This window comes from Archocentrus centrarchus, chromosome 24, assembly GCF_007364275.1.
Source record: "Archocentrus centrarchus isolate MPI-CPG fArcCen1 chromosome 24, fArcCen1, whole genome shotgun sequence".
Classification (NCBI taxonomy): domain Eukaryota; kingdom Metazoa; phylum Chordata; class Actinopteri; order Cichliformes; family Cichlidae; genus Archocentrus; species Archocentrus centrarchus.
Window position 1 is genome coordinate 33,351,364 of NC_044369.1, and position 18,165 is coordinate 33,369,528.

Consider the following 18,165-nt stretch of genomic DNA (forward strand, 5'->3'; position numbering starts at 1 on the left):
TCGTTTCAAGAGTCCGTTTTTTCCAAGCAGCCAGTAAACCAGCTTGAACAGCAGTTGGATCGCAGGCCTCGCATCCCGAACGAATCGGTGCATTTAACCTTTACCGAATCGGGATAATCGCACAATCACCGTGGCCGCACCAGTAAGATTCACGAAATAAGTATGTCCGCGTACAAGCAGCACAGAGCCGGCCATGGGAGTGAAGCGTTAGATTACCGGCCACCGTCAGCAGGTCTAACGCGGTCCCGCCAAAGTGTTTGATTACTGGAAGGAAATCTGCCTGAGAGTACACACTAACATATATCATGTCTGTGTGGGATCTCAGTCATCCAGGTCATAGTCGTCTCTGCAGCCTGAAAAAAGGGCGACTGCACTTCTTTTTGTTTCTTTGTTTCTCATCCGGATGAGAGCTGAAACGTCTTCAAGAAACAAAGCCCAATCGCCCCTTTTCAAGCTCCAGAGACTAACGTGTATCATGTACCGGGGGGTGCTGATTGTCGAGAAGCCCCGACGCACTGCTCTGTGCTGGGCTGTGATGGAAAACAGTCCCGGCAGCCTTGGTGTGAGTCCGATGCTGTGTCCTCTGTGGCAGAATCCGGGCCTGCTGGACCTCTGCTGTTTGAAGCTGGCAGAAAGCAGCTTCTGCCATGTCTATGAAATAAATGTCTTTATCCAGCGAGGAGGAAACACCCACAGATGCTAGATAATACTTTAACCCTTCCACTACCACAGGGGTCACCGGGGATCCCTGTGGTAGTGAAAGGTAATCTAACAACACAGGGGTCACTGTTGGCCTTGACCCCTGTGGTAGTAAAAGGGTTTTTAAGGCCACTTTCCTCTTGTTTTCACCTCCTCCTACTATTTTGCTAGTCTGCAATCACTGCTTTTTAAAAATAATGAATAAAGGGTAAATGGACTGGTTCTAATATGGTGCTTTTCTACTTGAGCACTCAAAATACTTTATTATAATGAAGAATGAAACAAAGATTCATTTGGAGTTTTGGTAATCTGATCCTTTCACTGTCACGGCCGGAAAAATACAAAAATGAAACAAAGTTTATGAATTTCAATGCCGGTGAAGCCTAAAAACATAAGGGCCAAAAAAGCTGAAGCTCTCAGGTGAAATGTTTTTGCCAGACGGGTCCTTAAGTTTTAGTTATGTTTGCAGTTGATTCCAGGAGGAGGGAGCTGCAAAACTTTAACCCCCAAATGCGAAGTGAACTTTAGGGACAGGCAGAAGGGTCGTATTTGATACCGTTAGCAATGAAATGAGTTTGCTGTTATTGTTCCTTGTGTCTGCTGTAAAAGGTCATCGTGCCGTTTGGTTCCAGCTGGTCTGCAAATGGAAAATCACAGAACAGTTCTTCAGGAGATGAAATGCTCCTGACTAACAGCAGAAAAGAAACGTTTCTGAATAAGGATGCATCTGTTATTCTGGACCTATGCACAGTTGTATGCAGAGTTTACCTCCTAGTTTGCACATTCATTAATGCTAAATTCTATCAAGAAGGATATATTGATTATTTTAACCCAGCTATGAGTCCAAATGATTTCTTTAAACTTCTCACATTGAAGTCAGAAAAGGCTGAGCCCACTACTAAAGATGTTTCAGCAGAGCCTCAGTTTCTAATGTAAAATGTCTAATACATGAGCTCACAGTTTGATTAATGACCATTCATATCACCTTCATGAATTTCAGAATATTTTATGGACAGTAGTAGTTAACAGGCTGACTCTGTCTTCAGGTGCCGCCGTAAATGTTGAGTGTGGAAGAAAGTTCATAAGCTCTGAGGTGTGACTGGACGTATCCATCAAAATTTGATTAATTTCACAGCACTGGGTGGAGGACACTCACAGTTTTCCCTCCTCATCTTTTCTGACTGGTTTTCACTAGTTCTGCATTTGTTTAGGGTCAGTGTCACTGCTGGTAGCATGAGGCCATACCTGGACCCTACAGAGGCTGCACAGGTAGTCCAACTCCTCCAGGATGGCACATCAATACGTGCCATTGGCAGAAGGTTTGCTGTGTCTCCCGGCACAGTCTCAGAGCATGGAGGAGATTCCAGGAGGCAGGAAGTTACTCTAGGAGAGCTGGACAGGGCCGTAGAAGGTCCTTAACCCATCAGCAGCACCAGGATCTGCTCCTTTGTGCAGGAGGAACAGGATGAGCACTGCAGAGCTACAAAATGACCTCCAGCAGCCACTGGTGTGAATGTCTCTGACCAAACAATCAAAAACAGACTTCATGAGGGGGCCTGAGGGCCCGACATCCTCTAGTGGGGCTGTGCTCACTGCCCAGCACTGTGGGGCCTGATTGGCATTTGCCATAGAATAGAATTGGCAGGTTCACCCTGAGCACATGTGACCGATGTGGAAGGGTCTGGAGAAGCTGTGGAGAACGTGATGCTGCCTGTAACATCTTTCAGCCTGACCGGTTTGGTGGGTCAGTGATGGTCTGGGAGGCATATCCATGGAGGGACACACAGACCTCTACAGGCAACAGCACCCTGACTGCCATCAGGTATCAGGATGAAACCCATCAATTAGATTAGATTAAAATGTATTAATCCCCTTTAGGAAGATTCAATCAGGGACATTAAACAACATAAACAGCAGTGATAATAAACAGTAAACAAAAAAGAAAATGATGTGAAACGTTTAGTAGGCACATTAATATTGCCCATCCAGTCTACACGTGTTTGTGGATTTGGAGAAAGCATTCGTCTGGGTCCCTCTGGGTATCCTGTGGGGGGTGCTGTGGGAGTATGGGGTCTCTGGCCCTGTACAACAGCAGTGAGAGCTTGGTCCGTATTGCCAGCAATAAGTCTGACTCATTTCCTGTGGCTGTTGGACTTTGTCAGGGCTGCCCTTCGTCACCGACTCTGTTCATAATTTTTATGGACAGGATTTTTAGGCGTAGCCAAGTGGCAGAAGGCTTCCACCTTGGTGGCCTCAGAATCTCATCTCTGCTTTTTCTGCATAGTGTGGTCCTGCTGGTTCCGTCCGGTGGTAGCTTCCAGCTCACAGCGGAACAGTTTGCAGCCAAGTGTGAAGCAGCTGGCATGAGCACCTTGGTGTTCCCCTGGATGAGCTGAAAGAGGGAGGTCTGAGCATCTCTGCTTAGGCTGCTGCCCCCATGACCTGGCGATGGATGGATGGATATTGCACATTGTCCCGTATCACTTTGTTACACTGTGCTATGGTCAGACCCAGGTTACTGCCCCTTTGGGAAGGAGCGGTCTGTGACTGAACAGGCTCCTCTGGTTGCTGATGGTGGTGTACAGAGGGTGACTGACATCACTGGCATCCAGGAGCTCACCCACTCACACATTCATATAAGCTCCTTGTCTAACACCCATGTGCACACTCACACTCTGATGGAAGCATCGGGGGCAACTCAGGGTTCGGTACCTTGCCCAAGGATACTTGTGCAGTAGCTGGGGAACCAAGCCACGGACCTTTTGCTTGATAGATGACCTGCTCTACCTCCTGAGCCACAGCTGCCCCAAATAAAAGATTGTCTCAGCTGCTCCCTCATTTCCCACGTTTTCATTTGGCACAGATTGTGCACTGATGACCCTTCTAGACAAATGCTAACATTTATCTGGGTTTAGGACTCACACTAGGGGTACATTAGCTTGTAACAACCGGAGGTTGAGTTTGTTTCCTGCCAGTCCTAAACTGGGACTCTTATGTGTAAGTGTTGCTACACTGTGAAACCCTCAGTTTAACATAAATATATTTTATTTAAGATGCTGATGGAAATCAGCCGTGTTTGTGTGAGTCGGTGCTCACAGCGCAGTCTTATATTTTGTCTCTAGCTGTTGTTTGACAAGTGTTTCCACACTGAACATCTTTTTGTGTTGTTTTTTAGGGAAGAATGTGCGTCAGAGGGTGCAGAGCCTGTCCAATTTTTCTGGAAAGCTGATCAGAAATCAATTCATCAGATTGATGATGGAAATTCCACCAAGAGCTTTAGTTTTGGTTTGTATTACACACATTTTGTTTAGAGTTGTGGTAATGGCAGTGTGTACAATAACCTCTCCTCTCTGTTAACAGACCGAGTGTTCACTGCTGATGAAACAACCAGTCAGCTGTACAATAACATTGCAAAGCCTCTTGTTGTTTCCACTGTTGAGGGATACAATGGTAGGAGATGCAGGCAGCATGTGTGACCCCTCACTGTAGCGCTGCTCTTTCTTCTCTTACTTGATCCACGGTGTGTTCCTTCCACAGGAACCATATTTGCTTACGGGCAGACGTCTTCTGGAAAGACCTTCACCATGATGGGGAGTGAGCGCACGCCCGGAGTGATACCTCTGGCTGTGGAAGATGTCTTTCAGACCATTAAGAATGTGAGCACAGTGAAGTGACACGTTTGAAAAGTGCTGCTGTATCATTGTCACTTTTCATAACAAGCAGTTGATTGGTTTCTTTGTTTTTTTTTTAACCCAAGTTTCCAAAGAAGGAGTTCCTCCTCAGGGTGTCGTACATGGAGATCTACAATGAGACTGTGACAGACCTGCTTGTTGACAGCTGGAAAAGAAAACCTCTAGAAGTCCGAGAACAAATCAATGTAAGTGGACCGTTCAGATGGCTGGATTCAGATCAGTCTTTGAAGGCTTCGTTTTTCCGTGCTGCCCTCGATCTTACTGACAGAATTAAAAATGATTAAGATGTGCTTTTCAGTGACACGTCTCAAACTCTGGGAGTGCTGAACTGCAGAAACATTTAGTTACTCCTCGGCCTCCTTTAGCAGTAACGGTAGCCTGTCTGTAGCCCGTCTGTAGCCCTGGAGGCCAGGCTCAGTGAACTGGAGACCCGGTTTTCTCTGTATTATTGTAGTGTCTTTACCTTACAGTTTTACATGATCACTGTGATTGTGTTCTGTTGTTTGCAGAAAAACATTTATGTTGCTGATCTGACTGAAGAGCTGGTTACATCTCTCGCACAAGTGTTGGCCTGGATCCGGAAAGGAGAAAGTAAGATTTGAGAGGATTTCCAAAATACATTCTCTTACTGCAGACTGTTTCCTAAATTTCTCTCCTGTTCCCCCCCTACCCTCCAGAGAACCGACATTATGGAAAGACAAAAATGAACCAGCGGAGCAGCCGCTCACACACCATTTTCCGCATGGTAAGCAACATGTAGATACCAACATGTGGGATTCCTGGAAATGCATTTTTCACGACGGAGTTTCTCTTAGATCCTGGAGAGCCGAGAAAGGAGTGACCCAGCATCGGGTGAAAGTGGTGACGGCGCCATCATTGTGTCTCACTTGGTAAGCTAGCTCTCTCCTTGTTGGCCTGTTTCTGTCTTCTTTCCTTAATTTGGTTCTTAACAGTTTTGCTTCATCTTGTAGAATTTAGTTGATCTTGCTGGATCTGAGAGAGCGAGTCAGACTGGAGCTGAAGGTAAGCATCCAGGGCCTGATGTACAGTGAGAGTAACGCTGCTCGTGTATGCCACAGTCTGCACAGTAACCAGTAATCTTTGTGAATCCAGGCGCACGTTTCAAAGAAGGCTGTAATATCAATCGCAGCTTGTTCACACTTGGCCAAGTGATAAAGAAACTGACTGATGAAAACCAGAAGTGAGTAAATGATCAAGGTGGAATCACCGCACACCCCACATTATATTATCACAATACTTCAGTTATGATCAATATTACTGCAATTTTTCACTCTTTGTTCAAATATAGTATTGTAATAGCATATATGGTGGTTTATCACCTTTTTCTGAACTGCAAATTATATCCTCAAAGTTAAACTTTGTCCATATCCATGAGATAAATTTCACTTCAGCTATTTTATTAAGCTGCAAACAGTGTATATAAGTGTGTGTGTTACACACCAATATAAACATATATATGTGTGCTGTTAGGCTGCATGATTTTAACCAAAAACACGTGTTGAATTCTCTCAGGGGTTTCACCAACTACAGAGACAGTAAGCTCACCCGCATCCTGCAGAACTCGCTGGGTGGCAACGCTAAAACCGTCATCATCTGCACGATCACCCCCGTCACTCTAGATGAGACCCTCAGCACTCTTCAGGTAAGTGTGTGTGTGGTACATTTGTGTGAGATGATGAGTTGGATGTGTGTTAGACTGAATCTGAAAATGTGAACCACTGAGCAAATAAACGGAAACACTTGGACTCGGCTGCTTTGATTTCTTTGCAATAGTTTGCGAGCACAGCAAAGAAGATGAAGAACGACCCTCATGTGACAGAGGTGTCAGACGATGGCGCTCTGCTCAAAAGGTATCGCAATGAAATCGTGGACCTCAAGCGACGACTTCACGAGGCAAGTGTCACCACTTCTCCTCTCCGGTCACGCTGGTTCCTGTCTCTGTGGGTTTCCTTCTTCTGACCCAGACACCATCTTTCAGGTTTCATCCGTGACGCAGACCACCGTGACCGAGAAGGAGGTTCTCTCCCAGCTGCTCCAAGAAAAGGATCAGCTCCAGAGAGAACAGGAGGACAGGATCAGAAACCTGACCAAACTGCTTGTTACCAGCTCAAACCTGGTCCCAGTCCAAAAGGTAAGCGTGATGGAAATGGAAGCTACGTGTAAACCTCTGTATTATCACTTTAACCACGAGTCGTGTTCTGCACAAAGATGCCAAAACGCAGGGTTACCTGGGGGGGGAAGATGCTAAAAGTTGGCCATCCAGCTGCCCGTGAAGACGGTTCATCTGACCTCAGCTTTGCAGAATCTTTCACTCGCAAGAGAAAAGCAGACTTCTCCTGTTTGGAGCTTGCTGAAGGTAACAAGGAGCACCAAAGCTTAATGTTCCTGCCAGCTACAAACTGGAATTTCTTTTTTGGAGCTGCACTGTCAGTCATCTTGTTGTAATTGTGTTGTTTTAATAGACGATGAGGAATTTGAGTCTAACTGGGGAATTCCTGATGAGCCATCAGATGAAATGGAATTGAGTCAGAGCTCTGTGGCTGTTCGAAGCTTTGGAGAAAGGTAAATGTCTGAGCAGGTATATGATGGATGCAGCCTTGTTCTGAAACCTAAAGACCACAAATCGTTTCTCTGAGGATAACTCAGACATGTTTCTCTACAGTCACCCAGAATTCACCGCACCCACATGAAGAGAAACGCTCCCTCGGTCTTTTCTGCTCTGTGCTGTCATATCATCACGTGTACATGAGTGAAACGTGTTAGCAGCGCTGGACTGCGAAGGAACAAAGCGAAGGCCTTTACACACCAGACGCCTGAAATTCATGTGTTAAAAATATTGTTCAGACTCGTCTGTTCTTAATGCAGCCGTCACATCGACCGCATCATTTCACAGGACGAATTTGCAGCATTTATTTATTTATTTGGATCAAGTTTGTTTTTTTGTTTTTACATTTTTAATTTTTCCCAATTTTCAAAAGCAGATAAACAGATCTGACCAATCAGAGCGCTGCATTTGGCACAGACACAGCGCATAGATATGGGAACAGTAAAATCATACTCTTTCACACAGCTACACGCTGCTGCGGGTCGACCCACTGAGATGATCCTCTGCCTCCTCAGATGTGATCGCAGCTCTGCCAACAGGAGCTCAAACTGCCCCCCCCGACATCCTGAGAGCTGCAGCTTCAACTCTGAGCTCGAACCATGAAACTGTCCCTGCTGCTGCTTTCTCAGGATAGTCGATGAACCCAGAACCTGTTTCTTCTTCTCTTGTTTAGAAACATCAGGACCTCATTACATCATCGCTTGATGTTGACTGCATTTTATTTTGACAGTGCGTTTTACGAGGACGATTTATTTGCAAAACACAACGCGTGCGGTGTAAAGGCCTTTAACACAGTTACTGTGTATCAGCATATTCCTGAGGCTGTTAGCTATTAGTCAGAGTATTTTTAGTAGTTAAGAATTCACACATTTCTTTTTTCCAGTCCCAGAGACTTCATGTCTCCCGATCGGTTGCAAGAGCTTTCAGGCAAAGTGTCCGGTCTGGAGATGCAGCTGGAAAAGGAGATTCAAGAGAAGGAGGAGGCCACGTCGAAGGCAGAAACATTACATGGCAGAGTGGCAGAGCTGCAGCTGCAGGTTCAAACAGAGGCCCAGCAGAAGCAGGAAACCCTGGAAAAAATGCAGACTATAGAGCAGAGGACGGCCGACCTGGAAGTGCTGCTGCAGACTGAAGTTCAGCAGAGGCTGGAGGCCACGGAGAAGGCAGAGATGCTGGAGCTGAGAGTGACAGACCTGGAGAGACAGCTGGCAGAACAGAGTGACAGTAATGAACAGGTATACTCCGTCTCAGTTCGGTCCCTGCTCTGTATCTTCCGAGTTTGTCATGTTATCATCACTAATCTTTTTATTCTGTTTGTCAGATGAGAAAAGAGTTTGCTGAGACCATCCAGCTGTGTGAAACTCTGGCTTCAGAGAAGGTGATGTTTAAGGTCGTACCCAGAACTATCCTGGTGATGACCTTTTCTTTCTTTTTCTGCCACACATACAGGACCAGGTAAACCTGTGAGCACATGTCCACACCTTTGACTGGTCCTGTATGATGGGCCCATCAGTGAGTGTGTGGATGTTCCACTTAGGTGGAGAAAAATGTGCTCGTATGAATGAAGACAGGCTGTATAAAGGCTGAGCGCTCAAGTGGAGCAGAACAGGAGCATTTACATATGAATATGCAAATGAAGTCAAAGTATGTAAAAGTAAACCTGTGAGCCTGAACAGGTGCAGTCAGTTCACACAGGAAACAGTGTTACAATGGCTATAATAGAAGGAAGCATGATTTTATAAGAAACTACTTTAAAACAAATGTGCATTTCTGTTTATGGAGTAAAATTATGGAACAGTTTGGATGATGAAGTAAAAAAATGTTCTACAATAAATCAATTCAAAAGACTTTATAAGTAAAAAATGATTAAATCTTATGCAATTCTAAGTGAGTAATGAAGAGAATGATAATTGTTTGCAACTTATATTATTGATTTAAAGTATACGGCCATGTAAAAAACATTTTTTGGAATTATTGAGAAAGGGGCAGGTCTTCACAAGAATTTTTTCTTCTTCCTGCTCCCTTTTCACTCATGTATAGCAAGTGTTGTAATAGAATGTTTGATGGTTAAATTGAGTGAATAAATTGAATTGAACTGAACTGAAACTGTTTCTAGGACGTGGTGGCTGCAGAGCGAGACTACCTGAAACAGGAGCTGGGCATGTTCATAGAGCAGATGGAGAGTCTGGAGAAAGAGAAGGCTGCGCTGTCGCAGGAGCTCGAGGAGAAAAGGGAGGTGGAGGAGTTCAAATCACTGGAAGAGGCCTGCAGGAGGGAGCACGAGGTGACGCTCAGTCTTATTCCATTTGGACTTTTTTGGGCTGCAGAGTTTCATGTTGCTTTGGTTTATCAAACCTATTTTTCTCCCTCTGTGTTAATGTTGCAGAAAGAATTAGAAAATGAAATATTAAGCTTGAAGAAGGCTGCTGAATCCTTTGAAGTCCAGCGCCTGGAGCTCCAGGTGATCTGCACACAGGCTCCACATTACAGCTGCTTCCTTTGTTTGGGCGTCTTAAGTGGACGTTATGATTTAAAGCGCCGACTGTTTGTTGGCACCGTTTCATGTTTAATGAAGACATTATTTGGGCCAGTTCAGAGTTTCTGGTTTGATTTTGTTTTTGACATTTTGCTGATGAACGTTTTTCTATTTTTGAAGAACAAACTAGAAAGTTTGTCTGAGCAGCTGAAGAAGAAAACAGCATTCGCAGAGGAGCTTCAGAGCATGGTATGAGCATGATTGACGTTTTCACAATTCATTAAGATGCACAGTGCTAAAAGCTCTTTTCTGCTCAGCGTGTTGGAGTTGGCAGATTTCAGGTCTGTCAGGTTCCGACTGTCCAGATTATTTTTGGGTTTGAGCCAAACGATTATGGCCCCAAAGAGGAATTTATAAGTGATAGCTTAACAAAGGTGCTTCTCACTGTCTGTACAGATCCTGGTGAAAGTTATCCCTTCATAATGAAATTCCTCATCTGATGATGATTTGGATTCTTTCAAGTTGGCCATGCTCTTTGTTTTTAACTATAAGTGTAATTATTCCTAATGTTACATTGCTACATGAGATGCACTTGTGTTACAGCTGTGTGTGTGTGTTAATAGTAAGAACCTGACAGTACATCATCAGTGTTTTAATCATGCTGTTTCTGACACAAGCATCTCTGTTCTCATCACGTGTGCTGCTTCCACTGAAAAGTTAAATCTTAACCTAAAAATAGCCGGCAGGCTTTAAACCTGTAGATGCTGAAAGCAGCAGTGATTTAGTCCTTCAGCTGGCTAACTGCATCGGGTTCCCTCCTCTCAGAGCGGTAAGGACCTGGTGCAGGAGGTGGTGGAGCTTCGTCGCTCTCTGGATGATGCAGAGCGGCTCGGCAGAGACACGAAGAAGGAATGGGCTGTCCTACGCAGTCAAAACATTTCTCTGGAGGAGACGAATGTACGTGGAATTAATCTTTTTGTAATCTAAACCTGGCACTATTTTTTTTTTCTTTCTAAGATTAATATGCCTCCTGTTGTATGTGTTGATCCTCTCCAGGTGACTCTGACTGGCAGCCATGAGAAGATGGAGGCGGAGATAAAGAGCCTGCGTTTTCAGCTTGAGACGGAGAAGTCACGTTACAGAAAGATGCAGAGCGATCTCCAGAAAGAGCTGACTGTCACGTTTGATGAGAACACCAAGCTCACCTCTCTGCTAGATGGCAAAGTGCCTAGAAGTAGGTTTACAGGGTTTATAGAAGGTAGCCCTTCATATGCATGCACACACTGACCCTGCAGTGATGCACTTGTAATCTGTTCCTTCTCCAGATCTGATTGACAGCGTGGAACTTGAGAGGACGGCAGCCAATCTGAATAAAGAGCTGACAGCATCTCGTCAAGCAGAGGAAGCCTTGAGAGCTCAACTGGATGAGCTGGCTTCATTTCAGACTCTTCCAGACAAAGTGGATACCTTGACGAAGCAGGTGAGGCCCAAATATCTTCTGAAGCCAATCTGATACGTTCAGCATCTGTGAGCATCCAACTGGGGGTGAAGCTGAGCGGGTTTAGTCCTCAGAGGGTGTGGGCTTGCCAGCTTTTTACGACCGCACAGATACACAAACCTGGAGAGGGCCCTAAAGGTGACCTAAACATTTATTATGGAATAGTTCTGGATTGTCTTTGGTCACATTCACTACAGTTTTCTTCACTGAAATGCGGAAATCTTTTGACTGAGAAACTTTATTTTATCATCATTCTGCCTTCATCGGGCTAAAGCAGTTGGAAACTGTTAACTCCTTTGTTTTTTAAACCAAATTGATTAATCTAAATGATTGGTGAAAGTGGGTGTTAGTTATCCTGCACCAGCCCACTATTTATCAGTCAACAGCAAGTTTACCATCAGGGGCTTCCAAGACCGGCCACACAGGGCGGTAATTTAGAGGCGAGCTCAGGCAGGCAGCTGTCAATGTGAACGGAGTTTCACTTCACAAATATTTACCCCCAGCTGCTGAGACAACAGGGCCACGCATACCTGTTCCATCAGCTTAGTGTACTTAGTGGAAACAGGTCCAAAGCACAGGTGTGATATCTCAGAGAGGTGCTCACTCAGTCATCAGGTGAAAATGATGTCCGGGATAAAAATCTTTGCATCGGGTATAAAATAAAACTATATGTACTAGTCCTCCAGAGTGTCTGCAGTTTTGTCTGAAGAGCCTGCGCTGCTGCAGGCTGCTCAGCAGTGTTGAACGCACACAGCACAGCAGCATTATCAGCTGTCGAGAACGTGGGCACACTGGCTTTACGAGGCTCCTTTAATGCTTTTCCTCCAGCTTGAAGAGCGTGAGCAGGAGCAGGCAGCACTGCAAGGAAAACTGAGCGAGATGCAGCAGCTGATGGAGGACCTGAAGGAGAAACTTGCTGACAGTGAAGCTTCCAGAACCACAGAGGAGGAGATCAGCAGAGAGCTTCAAGAACAAGTATGACCTGATAGTTGCTGCAGCCATTAGCTCTTCAACAGAGAAGTATTCTAATGAGCAGTTCAGTCATCATTGATAGGCCTGTGTGACAGTCCTTTGAGTAGTATTCATTTTTTGGTTGATTTAAAATAGGACGTTCTTCTAGACTCGCACTTTCGTGAGGAAAATTAAAATCAGACTACTGACTAACAGGAGTCTGCCATTGTTGAAAAATACTATAACCCCAACCCTTTTACACTGAATATTTTTTAAGATAGGGCAGTTGAATGAAGAACTTCAGTGTGTGCGAGCTGAGAAAGCCGCTCTCCAGTCTGAGCAGGACGCTGGTGTTCAGAGCTATGCAGAGGAGACGGAGAAGCTGCTCTCCACAGTAACGTCTCTGACAGCAGAGCGGGATCAGCTCAGGGTGAAGCTGCAGGAGCATGTTGACAAGGTGAGGAACTGCTCGGCTCAGGAGCTCAAAGAAGAGTGCCTGGAGGCTGGGCCTTAGCCCATGGGGCCTGGCCACATGAAGCCTCAAGAGGTGACATGGGTCCGCCCTCCTGTAGGCTCGCCACGCACTAGAGGCGCTGTAGGGGTACAGTGCAGTGTTTGTCAAGCCCTGGTGGTCTATTCCCCGACTGCTGAGGCTAGCTACTGGGACATGGAAGGTCACCACTCTGGTGGGAAAGGAGCCTACATTGGTGTGTGTGAAGCTGAGAGATGGTGTGTGTGTGTGTGTGTGTGTGTGTGTGTGTGTCTCCATAACAAAAACCATGCTCAAACTAATGATGTGTCAGAATACCAAGTGTTGGTGGTACATATGACATGTCAGACACAGTGCAGCTGTGGTGCAAAAACTAAGGGGTGGGAGTTCAGTGAGGCCGTAATAAAGACTTACAGTCGGCCTGGACGCGATTCTAGCAAACGGTCAGGCAAGGGAAACCATACTCTCACACACATTACATGGTGCGCTGCTGACTTCAACTGAGGATATGGTCAGGCAGTGGAAGGAGTACTTCAAGGATCTCCTAACTCTGGAGATCCTGTGGGAGGTGTCCGGCCTGTTACGAGCCAGAACATTCATATTGACAGCAATAAGTTGGACTCATTTCTGGTGGGTGGGACTAGTTCTTATATAGTGCTTTTCTCCTCTAGTTGAGCACTTGAAGCGCTTCATACAACATGTCTGCATTCATCCATTCACACACACATTCATGCACTTATTTTTATATCTGAGTGCTTTCTGTCTGATTCACCCAAACATTCACACTCCAATGAATAAACTGGGAGCAACTCAGGGTTCAATATCTTCACCAAAGATACTTTGGCATGCAGACTGGAATTGAACCACCAACCTTCTGTTCAGTAGATGACATGCTCTACCTCCTGAGCCACAGCCGTCTCAGGACTGGACTTTGCCAGAGGTGCACTTTGTCACTGATACATATTCATTTCTAGGCATAGCCGAGTGGTGGAAGGCTTCCCCCTTGGTGGCCTCAGGATCTAGTCTCTGGTTTTTACAGCTGCTGCCCGAAGGGGAGGAGTCTGAGTCTTCTGGGGTCTTGCTCACTGGTGAGGGGAGTGAGAGGTTGGCAGATGGACCGGTGCAGTGATGAAGACACTGCACCGGTCCACTGTGGTGAAGGGAAAGCTGAGCATAAAAGCAAAGTGGTCAATTTACAGGCGCCCGGGTGGCTTAGTGGTGAAGCCGGCGACCGCATACATATGCCGTGTTGCGGTGTGGGCGGCGCAGGTTCGAGTCCCGGCCTGTTGCCAATTTGCCCGCGTATCTTCCCCCATTTCCTGTCTCCCTCCACTGCTCATAAAAGCTGCTGTGGCCAAAAATGCAAAAAAAAACTATGTCCCTACCCTGGTTGTAGCTCAGGTCACCTACTAATCGGAAGGTTGGCGATTCGATGCCGGGCTGCGTGCCAAAGTATCCTTAGGCAAGATACTGAACCCCAAGCTGCTCTCTGACGCGAGCGTTGGAGTGCGAATGTGTGAGAGTGTTAGACAATAAGCACTTAGCTTAGTTACACATGGAAGTGCTGGTGTGAATGTAAATGTGTTGTATGAGTGCTCAGAGTAGAGAAGCGCTTTATAAGAACTAGTCCATTTATCATTTATGGTCATGAGCTTTTGGGTAGAGACCAAAAGGAGGAGATTGCAGATACAAGCAGCAGAAATGAGCTTCCTCCGAGGGCTCAGCCTGAGAAACGAGGCAGGAAGTCCAGTCATTCAGAGGGACTCAGAGTACAGCTGCTATTCCCCCACAGCAGGAGGAGGCAGTCGAGTGGTTTGGGTGTCTGATTAAAATGCTGCCTGGGTGAGCTGTTCCAGGCGTGTCCTACCAGGAGGAGGCCCGGGGCAGACCCAGGACACGCTGGAGAGGTTATGTTGCCTCGGTGCTCACCTGGATGGGTTGGAGGAGGCTGTTCTGGGCTTCTCAGCTTAGGCTGCTGGCCCAGCAACCCGGCCCTGGATAAGTGGTAGAAGATGGACTAATGGAATAGATTAGACTGGCATTTAAACAGCACCTATCTACTCTTACAGACAGTTCAAAGTGCTTCAGACTACAAGCCAGGTGAAGCCATACATTCATACAGCACTTTATTCTATACACTATACTTATTTTACCTCTCATCCACAGTCAGATTCACAGCATGCAGACTCAGCACAGAAAGGCCCGGCACCAGCGATGTTTCAGATACAGTATATGGGCAAACGAACTGAGCCACCTACACACGATGCATGGCTATGGAATTTTGTCCACTTTAGAAAATGGATGGAAATTTTCAAACTTTGGTGTGTGTTCAGTGAGCTCTTCTGTGGGAGTAGTGATGATTTTTCCTTGTTTTTCAGGGTGCTGAGGCACAGCTTTCTCTACAGTCTCTGCAACATGAGCTACAGGAAAAGCATTCAGATCTTGTGAGAACCTACGAACAGAAAGAGTCTGATTTAGGGGAGAATGTAAGTGTTGTTTCAGGCTTGTTGTTTTTCTCAAACTGAATCCTTCAGTCAGTGTTGTAACAGCTGTAAATTTGACAGATGTCGAGGCTATCACAGGAGCTTCAGTGTGTGCAAGATGAGAAAGAGGCTCTCCTGATGACTGTTCAGAGCTCCTCAGAGGAGGTGGAGAAGCTGCTCACTGCTGTGGCTTCTCTCACTGCAGAGAGAGACCAGCTCAAGGTGGACCTGCAGGAAAATGTGGAGATGGTGAGTTAGAACGTTACTGCTCTGCTGCCAGTTTTGTGTCAGCTTTTTTTTTTTTTCCTCCATTTGTTTATTTATTTATTTATTTTTAATAAATTTTCAGATGATTGAGAATCAGGAGGAACTCAGGACAGCCCTGGATAAAAATCGTGAGCAGAAGAAGCAGATCAAAGCGCTGGAAGCACAAATAAATGAGCTGGATGGACTTCCCAGGGATATGAATAAACAGCTGGGGGAACTGCAAACACGTGTAAGAGCTTCTGGGTGCTTTTTCTCTCTCTCGCTCCGTGTACCATACACACTTAGGTGTACTTGGGCCTGGCCAACCTGAAGACGTGGATTTTGGTGCACTTCAGGTTTTTTAAGTGATTAACGAGTATATTAGGCAGATGTGAAGACGGTGCATTGTAGCTTTCAAAAAGGGCCCCAATTACACTACAAAACACATAGCAGGATTAACCCATTGTGCTCTACAAGAACTCTTACATGTGCTTTAAAAGGAAGGAGAAGAGAACAGAGGTAAACTGAAGTGTGCTCCGATCAATCAGCACTGTAAGTGTAGACCAAAGAGGTCTGCACTTCAAAATAGGAGCCGTTGCTTCAAAAATAGTAAAATGAGCCCCCTCTCACACGTTAGTGTGTTCCTCAAGTCCAGGTGGTATTATTATTATTATTATTATTACTATTATTATTATAACAGCAGTCAGTGGAGCTGATCCGATAACGAGCCGTCCAGCTGCTGCCAACTTTGTTATATTTGGTCAGATTGTGTAAATTTATGTCTTCACAATCTGACAGGTTCAGACTCTGACTGAAGAGCTTGAGAGAGCAGAGAGCGAGCGTCTTCTCTCTGAGAGCACAGCCAACACTCAGACCTCCACAGAGGAGGTGGAGAAGCTGCTGTGCAGACTGACGTCTCTCAGCGAGGAGAGGGATCAGCTGCAGGAGATGCTGGAGGGTCTGAGGCAGGAGAAGCAGCAGCTCAGAGCAGAGCTGGAGGACAGGATTGAAACCCTGCAGTCTGAGGTCTGTGCTGATAGCTTTAGCTTCTGTGTTTTCTCTGAGTTTGGTCTTTGTGTCTTCTTCCATGTTCTCCTTCTTTCTTCTCTTCTGCTTAACCCCAAACCAGTCACAGCAGATGGCTGCCCCTCCCTCAGTCAGAGGTTTCTTCCTGTTGCCACGTGCTTGCTCACAGAGTTGTCAGATTGTTGGGTTTTCTCTAATATGCTAGTCTTTACCGTACAATATTCTCTGTATGCACTCTGACATCATAAGGAATAATATGAGTGACAAAATGTATTCCTACCTTATTCCATATTGCTGTGTTTTCTTGGTAATTTATGGCCTAAGGAGGCTCGTATTCAGTCTCCTAGTGTCACTATAACAGCTTTCACTGGCAGGTTACAAACTGCCACGTTGCAGTATGTCTTGTTTGAACCATGCAGCACAGAGTTAAGTCTCAGTACTTGTTGTCTTTTTGGAGTTTGGCATGTTTCTATAATTAATGTCTTTTGTTTTAAGGGGTCTTCAACGCAAGAGCTTCTGAAATCAGTCCAAGAGGAGCTGCTTGCACAGAAAAACATGGTCTGTGATCTGAAGAAGCAAAGTCAGGAGAAGGAGAGTTCTTTAAACCAGCAGGTTAATCTCTCTCTCTCTCTTAATCATCAGAGTCTTTATTAGCTCTCATTAGGAAATAAAGACAGTCTTGTCTTTTACAGGTACGGACTCTGGCTGATAAACTGGAGAGGGTTGAAGCAGAAAGAAGCCACCTGCTGTCTGAAAGGGAGCTCCACACTCAGACCTCCACAGAGGAGGTGGAGAAGCTGCTGTGCAGACTGACGTCTCTCAGCGAGGAGAGGGATCAGCTGCAGGAGATGCTGGAGGGTCTGAGGCAGGAGAAGCAGCAGCTCAGGGCAGAGCTGGAGGACAGGATGGACATGGTAAAAACTTCAACTGAATACTAAATTATGATTCTGGTGTTTTTCAGCCATTTTTGCTAGTGTCTGGTTGTGTGTCCTGATGCATATTCAGTCAGGTCCATGAGTATTTGGACAATGATGCAGTGTCTGCAGTTTTGCCTCTGTGATTGAAGTGCAGACGTTCTGCTTGAATTCAAAGGTTTAACAAAAGTACTTTTAAGTAGGGCTGCAAAGATTCGAGTAAATCGACACAAATTTTGGTGCTTTGTTTAATCCACAAATCTGTAGCACTCAGTTGTCGCCATGTAACCCACATTTGAGACTAAAAGCAGACTTGTGATGGAGGCGGAGCCATCACTGAGCTCAGGTGGAGTGAAAGAACATGTTTCTCTAGCATCCAAAGCAGCAGCGCTTGTTTCTGTAACCATTAAAACCAGTACTGGGAAACAGCTGGAGGTCCTTCATCAACCACCTGATCAACAAGCTCCAACATAAGAAAAGAGAAAACTTTGTAGCTGCTCCATCCACCACTCTTTGTTTCACACAGAGAAACCTGCAGTAAAGATCCAGAAGTTCAAATATGCAGATGAGCTGTTAACTTAGTCCAACACCATGTTTAAATCAGGCAGCTCCGTCCTGCTTTGTATCACAGCAAGCAGAGCTGAGTCTTACAGTGGGCCATATGAGACCATATTTATTTCAAGGCTTTAGTAACATTTTGTGTTTTAGTTTAACTTAAAATATTAATATTTACAAATGTATAAAAAAGCTTTTTTTTAAGGACATTTCCTAATCATCTGATATTGTCTCTGATTGGAGTAGGTGGCACTCAGGGATAATAAAGAGTCATGACTCATGAAACGCCCGTTTTTAAGCGAGCATGCACAGCAGAAAGCCCTGCTTAACAAATACACATTATCTCTAATGGGCTTTAAGCATGGCTGTGCTGAACTCTGTTCATAGCATACCCTTCAAGAAAGTATCCAATAAGGGCTGAGATCAGGTGAGTGGCCATTGAGGAATATATTCCTACCATTCACGCTCCAATGAACGCCTCACGAGCAACTCTGGGTCTGTACTTCAGA

At 45.5% G+C, this 18,165-nt stretch overlaps 1 protein-coding gene across 4 annotated transcripts in view; it reads left to right on the forward strand.

Annotated features, from left to right (window-relative positions):
• The window catches only part of cenpe (centromere protein E), a 34,574-nt gene that overhangs the window by 369 nt on the left and 16,040 nt on the right, over nt 1-18,165 (forward strand). For 2 of the 4 annotated variants that reach the window (XM_030722281.1, XM_030722280.1), the window contains exons 2-31: nt 3,875-3,984; nt 4,060-4,149; nt 4,237-4,355; nt 4,457-4,576; nt 4,901-4,982; nt 5,069-5,136; nt 5,207-5,281; nt 5,363-5,414; nt 5,505-5,592; nt 5,925-6,054; nt 6,186-6,305; nt 6,391-6,543; nt 6,621-6,768; nt 6,875-6,974; nt 7,901-8,252; nt 8,339-8,395; nt 9,134-9,301; nt 9,404-9,478; nt 9,674-9,742; nt 10,319-10,450; nt 10,550-10,727; nt 10,819-10,973; nt 11,820-11,966; nt 12,220-12,399; nt 14,811-14,918; nt 14,997-15,164; nt 15,265-15,411; nt 15,960-16,187; nt 16,683-16,799; nt 16,880-17,101. In XM_030722281.1, coding sequence (XP_030578141.1) covers nt 3,875-3,984; nt 4,060-4,149; nt 4,237-4,355; nt 4,457-4,576; nt 4,901-4,982; nt 5,069-5,136; nt 5,207-5,281; nt 5,363-5,414; nt 5,505-5,592; nt 5,925-6,054; nt 6,186-6,305; nt 6,391-6,543; nt 6,621-6,768; nt 6,875-6,974; nt 7,901-8,252; nt 8,339-8,395; nt 9,134-9,301; nt 9,404-9,478; nt 9,674-9,742; nt 10,319-10,450; nt 10,550-10,727; nt 10,819-10,973; nt 11,820-11,966; nt 12,220-12,399; nt 14,811-14,918; nt 14,997-15,164; nt 15,265-15,411; nt 15,960-16,187; nt 16,683-16,799; nt 16,880-17,101 — 3,958 coding nt within the window. The remainder of the gene's footprint in view (nt 1-3,874; nt 3,985-4,059; nt 4,150-4,236; nt 4,356-4,456; nt 4,577-4,900; nt 4,983-5,068; nt 5,137-5,206; nt 5,282-5,362; nt 5,415-5,504; nt 5,593-5,924; nt 6,055-6,185; nt 6,306-6,390; nt 6,544-6,620; nt 6,769-6,874; nt 6,975-7,900; nt 8,253-8,338; nt 8,396-9,133; nt 9,302-9,403; nt 9,479-9,673; nt 9,743-10,318; nt 10,451-10,549; nt 10,728-10,818; nt 10,974-11,819; nt 11,967-12,219; nt 12,400-14,810; nt 14,919-14,996; nt 15,165-15,264; nt 15,412-15,959; nt 16,188-16,682; nt 16,800-16,879; nt 17,102-18,165) is intronic. The other 2 variants (XM_030722283.1, XM_030722282.1) reach the window with 2 other exon arrangements.